The sequence below is a fragment of the Eucalyptus grandis genome, chromosome 3, assembly GCF_016545825.1.
Source record: "Eucalyptus grandis isolate ANBG69807.140 chromosome 3, ASM1654582v1, whole genome shotgun sequence".
Taxonomy (NCBI): domain Eukaryota; kingdom Viridiplantae; phylum Streptophyta; class Magnoliopsida; order Myrtales; family Myrtaceae; genus Eucalyptus; species Eucalyptus grandis.
Genome location: NC_052614.1, coordinates 64,994,236 through 65,000,293, shown reverse-complemented (window position 1 = coordinate 65,000,293; position 6,058 = coordinate 64,994,236). Strand labels below are relative to the sequence as shown.

At 37.1% G+C, this 6,058-nt stretch overlaps 1 protein-coding gene across 1 annotated transcript; it reads right to left on the bottom strand.

Moving 5' to 3' along the window:
* LOC104438258 (transcription factor bHLH68) lies at window positions 1-4,929 on the bottom strand. The gene is given in 10 exon segments (XM_010051359.3): window positions 1-469; window positions 614-658; window positions 1,478-1,522; window positions 1,659-1,715; window positions 1,910-1,975; window positions 2,497-2,562; window positions 2,852-2,929; window positions 3,466-3,787; window positions 4,361-4,425; window positions 4,428-4,929. Coding segments are annotated over 10 exon segments (1,083 nt in total). The 5' UTR covers window positions 4,632-4,929; the 3' UTR covers window positions 1-334.
* Between the last annotated feature and the right edge of the window lie 1,129 nt (window positions 4,930-6,058).

The window sequence follows — 6,058 nt, the reverse complement described above, 5'->3', positions numbered from 1 at the left end:
TCATGACAAAGATGGATTGATAACTAATACTAAGTTACTAATCCCTGCAGAGACTTAAATAGCTGCAGGTAAAAAGGTTACATAATCCTACATAATTATATCCGACAATATTATTTTTTTCGAAGAAGAAAAAGGGAGAAAATCACGCCCGAGCATAAGACAGCAGAGACTACACCAATCCAAAGCATGATATATATAGCATCAAGAGCAATCAGCCTTGGGAAATTTTTGTAGCAGAGTGACTGCTCATGATGTTATATAATCACCTAAGATTCTTTAATCTCTCCAAATTTGCCGTCGCAGGTTCTAATTAGAGACTTTATGTCCAGCTTCATTAATGAAATCCTCCTCCGATAGCAGGAGCCCAGTAGTCAGCTCCAGTTTCGTTTCCTACTTGCATTGTGCATTGGATTGGCACCAGGCATAGCCCTCTACTCCTCAGGTCCTTTGCTTCTTCATGGTTAGTGTCCTGACATAATATACGGACGAAAAACTTTGGTTTTTGACAGAATGGTGTTTCTTTTTTTCCCTTTGGTACTCAAATGACAATGAAGCTAGAACAATGAGAAGCGCTAAGGCTGATAAAAAGAATGTAAACATTAGAAGTTATTACCTCGTCTAAAGCTCCTTTCCTCTTCATGCAGTTGTCATTCAGCAGCTGCTCAATGGAATAAGGAGTGAGGGACAATAGAGAGAAACAGTGTTGATTATGTATATCCACCATATAATAAATATACTTATAGGTTCTTAGGTGAATAATGATGGGAAGAATTGCATCCATGGGGTTTTTAAAGTTCGACAACGGCTGCAGTTTAATTCCTAAGTTAAAAAAGAAATGGCATCAACATTTAGTCCCACAATTTTATTCCTTGCATTTTGGTCAGCGATGTTCCTCATTGTTCTGAATTGGGGACTTGATTGTTGTATCATGATCAAGCTGAATCAAAAGGTAACCACATACCCGACATAGACGATGAAAAATAACACGAGCAATTTGAAGTTTAAGTTCATGTGCTAGAATCATCATCAAATTTATCACAAAATGAGAATGAGGGATCAAAATTAAGTGCATGCCATCAAACTTTAGAGAATTATTATCCAATTAAAGGATTTGTCATACCAGCTGCCCAAGTAACTTAATCACATTTGCCTTACCATGATAAATCTACTTCAAATATGGGCTTAAGTGGATGAACAAATGTTTGAAGCAACGAAACCTAATATAGCCACCTTGTCTAAAGAGTTATGACAAATCTAACATCTTAAGGACGACGACAGAAGAACACGGGAGAGTCTAAAATCCAAACTTGTTTAGGTACTTGGTTGAACTTTATTTCTTTCAAGCGCTTAGACAATGACTGGAGTTGGATACCCTTTAACTTTTGTTAACCTCGTTTAGCTTTATTTGTTCAAAAGCACAGACAACGAATCAGTTGAAACTTATATGCTCAAGATCTTGTGAAGCACATGTGCATACCTGACCAGGGTCTTCAGGAAATATACAATTCCTCTCTCTTTGAACCTAAACATTTAGAAAAGTAATAGGTTTTCATCAGTTATCTATTCAGTGACGATCTGATAACATCTCTGCAAAAACATGCACGTGCATTCACTCCACATGAGAGAGAGAGAGAGAGAGAGAGAGAGAGAGATTATACAGGTTGTTGGTGCCTCATGTTGCCTGATCCATTGCCCAAGTACGGCAAACTCAGTGCCTGTTGATGTTCAGAGAGTATGTTCAGATCAGAACTCCAGCATACCCAAACCCAAAGAAGAATAAATTAAATAACAAAAAGAGTAAAGAATATCGGGAATGATACTTTCACTTTCACAGTTTGGTCACAGTAGGTTTTTTTTTTCCTCTTTCAAAAAAGGAATGAGAAAAAGAAAAAGAAAAGATAAACATCACCTCAATTTGATTTTGAAGGAATCTGATGTAGCCAATGGCCTCTGCCAACACAGAAGCTGTGTCAGTCTGCAAAAGAGAGCAAAAATCCCCCCACACCACAACCCTCCAAAGTCATATTTTTGGCTTTCTTCAATACTTTAATTCATAAGTAAAAGTAACACAAAAAGAGAAGGAAAATAGAAAAGAGACCTAAGTTCAAAGACTTGCAAAGCCATGGACTCTTGTAGAAAGAAAAAGAAGAGATTTGACATGCAGAAAGAGTTTCTCTTTCACCAGAGTTTTCCACCATTAAAGATATGGGGGTATGATTTGTGTAGACTTAATTTCATAAAACACATTGAAAGAGAGGAAGTATGTGAATTTGAATTTCAAATGTAATCCGCTTCTCTGTACCCGATAGTTTGCAATTGAGTTATATTTTCATATAAATATGAGACTCTTTCCTATTCTAAACTAGCATATGAAAAATTTATAACACCAGTGTTATAATAATTTTTTTTTTTTTAGAAATACTGCTGTCTTTTTTTTGTTGAGTAAATGAAGTGCATTACGCTCGTCATTAAACCGAAATGGCTTGAGCTTTTTACCTTGCCAAATGGAGAAACAAGCTGATGCAGAGCAGTGATTCTGTCACCTAATTTCTCCTTCCTCACCTGGTTCAAATCAAGCGAATATAATGCAAATGGGGTCAGTTAGCTCCATAATTACGGTTTGGTGTTATCCTATTTTACTATTTGATTTCTCTTGCTGGATTCTTATTTTATTTCCCCTTTATATGTGACTTCATATAGACAACGCATAACCGGAAGAGGAATAAGGATTTTGAACAAGTCGACAACCGAGAAAGACAACAGTCCACTCACACACATGTTAGATAGCTTTTGTGTGCTTTTGTGTCTGTGTGGATGAGAAAGAGAGAGAGAGAGAGACCATGGTCATTACCTTGAAGGTGGTAGATTGGGCTGAAGAAGGTTGAGTCCTGGCTTTCTTTTGTGCCCCACCAGTTGCACTGCTTTTACACTGACCAAAAACAAAAACAAAAGAGAGAAATTAAACAAACATAATCAGAACTGTATGCGGCCTGGCCGCTCCAAATAAACACTGTGCAGCGAACGGAAAGTGTTAAAAGAATGTCTGTTATACATTGTGAACCCCTTTAAGTGATTTGAAGAAACGAGCCCCCCCAAAAAAAAAAAAAAAAAAAAAACAGTTATTTCAAGAAAAGAATTTGCTTAATGATAGGCTCTATTGTTTATTGTAAAGACATATGAAAAAGCGAATGATGTATAAACCATCATCTATTCATTTCAAACCCTTTTTACGGCACCTTCAATTAAAAGAGGAAAGGTGAAGACAGATCTCGAAACCCATTCCTAATTCACTAAGTAATGGAAGAGGAATTCAAATATGTTACAAAGAAGCAACTCATACCCCTTTAATCATTTAGCTTTTTTAAATACTCGTTGATTCATTATAATAAATAACTTTTCGTACAAATTTGTTCTTCATCGAAGAACGCGTCCATATTCTCACGCGATATTGCGGCATAATCTCACCTCGGAAGATTGATCCGGCACTGGATGCTTATTGCCGTCAGATTTCTTGTATGAGAAATCCAGCAAGTTGCTGCTGAAGCTCGTGACACACGATTTCGGAGGTGAAGCCGCGGGGGTTAAAGTAGTGGTAGGCCAAACAGCTGATTTAGATCCATGGAAGTCTTCTCTTGTTGCATGTCCGTACAAGTAGCTGCTTGAGGAATTCTCTTGCTTCACATCAACTGGAGACTGCTCTAGTACTTGTTGATCTCCCCAATTCTCTAATCTCTTCGCTTGAAATTGGGTCAACGCATTCTTGTCTTCTTCACTCACCAATCCACCCCTTAATTTGGAAGGTTCAAAAAAGAAAATAAGAGATCATCCTCATAAACTTGCGCAATATCTTGTTGCAAATTCCATAATCAATGGAAGTAATCACGAAATCGATTGGCGTGGTATGAAGTTCATTAACAATGCGGGGAGGTTGAATTTACATATCTAAGTTGAAGATCGATGTAGACAAGGACAAAAGCATGGGTTGACTAGCGAGCCAGTTAACATTAAGAAGAGAAGATTTGTATGGAGATATGCAAAATCATACTGAAAGAAGGAAAATCACGCAAGATGAAGCATGCGCAGGGACAGATGATCTGCATGCATGCGCTTGCCACCAATTAATCCGGTTTAATATTGTAAAGTTTTGCAAGTCGTGTCAACTAGTCTTTTGAAACCGACATGCCGGACATCGATCCGTTCATAAGCTATCCTTCTGTGGATCAAAATATGAATAGCAAAAGAAAGGTATACAAAGATCCTCAACAAAACAAATACATGTCTGTGTGTGTGTGTGTGTGTGTGTGTGTGTGTGTGAGGGAGAGAGAGAGAGAGAGAGAGAGAGAGAGAGAGAGATGTTTACAAGAGCAGTTGGCCCCAGGACTCAGCTTGAAGCTGCTGATGCTCCTGGCTACTATTTTCAAGCCAAGAAGGGCGAGGGCTGAAGAAGGATTGGTGGGCATGTACTGTGGAAAGAGATTTGAATGATGATAAGGAGGGATATTTGGGAAGAAACTAGAAGAAGTGGCTTGTTGTGGACTGGGAGCTCTCAAGCTGTTGATGTTCCACCAACTATTAGGGTTTGCCATCATCGGCTGCTGCACCGGGGATGAGCTCTGCAACACTCTATGCATCCCTTCGATTGATCTCTAACGAAAACAATCTCTCTCTTCACACTAAACAAAAACTTTTGCCCTAATTATATATGCCCTTCTCTCTTTTCTTTGCCTTTTCCTCTTTCTTTCTTTCTCTCTTCTTTCTCTCTTTCTTTCTTTCTTTCTTTTACTTGAAGCTCCTAAACAAGGCCTTTGTAGAAGCAGGAGGGAGAGAGATGTGGGTCTTTCTCACCTCTCTTGATTGAGAGAGAGAGAGAAAGAGAGAGAGAAGAAGGGGTTGAAGAAGCGAGAGAATTCAAATCATGGAGGTTTGAGAAACTTTTGTCTTTGTGTGGTTCTCTCTCTTTCTTTTCTTTATTGCCTTTTACCATCTTCCTTTCCTTTTTATTGTTTTTCCTTTTTTTTTTCCTTTAGCTTTTTCTCTACTTTAGCTTTTTCTCAAAGTGGGCAGAAAAAAGGTGTAGTGGGAATTTTGATTTAATTATTATAAGGGGAGACAATTTTTTAATTTGGACAGACCATGGTCACTCTGAGTTTATGTTTGCTCCACTCTATGTGCTCAGGCGTCATGCATGTGGTTGTGAGGCGAGAACCCTAGTTCCTTACTCACCCTTAATTTTAACATACAAGTGATTTTCCTTTTACAAACATTTGGCAGATTTCATTTTGCAAAATTTATATTTCAATTCCTAGGATTCATTCGGTGCAGGGTGTGCGTAGTTTGGTCAAGATCTTCTTGGGCCAATAGTAGCTAGTAGGGCCATTAATCACAGCCATGGAATGCATGATAATGCTCGTCGTTTATTACTTTTCGAAAGGTTACGTGGTTTCACCGAAATGAAGAAAATGACGTAAAAATATTATCCCATAAAAATGGAATGAAAAATGAAAAAAAAAAAAAAAGTGGCAGATAAACCTAAAGAGTTTAATTTACAAGTGTGAAGTGATGCAAAGCACATCAAGATTTGATTTAGATATTTTGTTCGAGAAATATAGAGTTTCTGAATTAGTTATTTATTTTTTACCCAAAAATTAGGTATTTATTTTTGTATTTGTTTGATTTTATAGATTACTTTTTAATTTTAGATATTTACATAGTTATCATATTAGCTTGTTTGATAGATTGTTAGGATTTACTAGTTTATTTCTTCATGATCTAGTTTCCTATTTCGAACTTTTAATTTTATTAGGGTTTTGTTGATTTTTAGTTTGTTATTTAATGTGTAGCAATTTCTATAATTAGGGTTTTACATGTAAAAATTGCAAATGACTTCCATGTAATGAAGTATTACCTCTCCCAAAAAGGCTGAAAAAATCGAGAAATTCTTCTTTGTGTGCTTTGCTTGCAGAAGCTTCGAGCATAAATTTGCGAGTTTGTGTCGGTTGGTATCAGAGATTGGAAGATCATAAAAACACAATGTCTAATAATAGCGATAATAGCAACA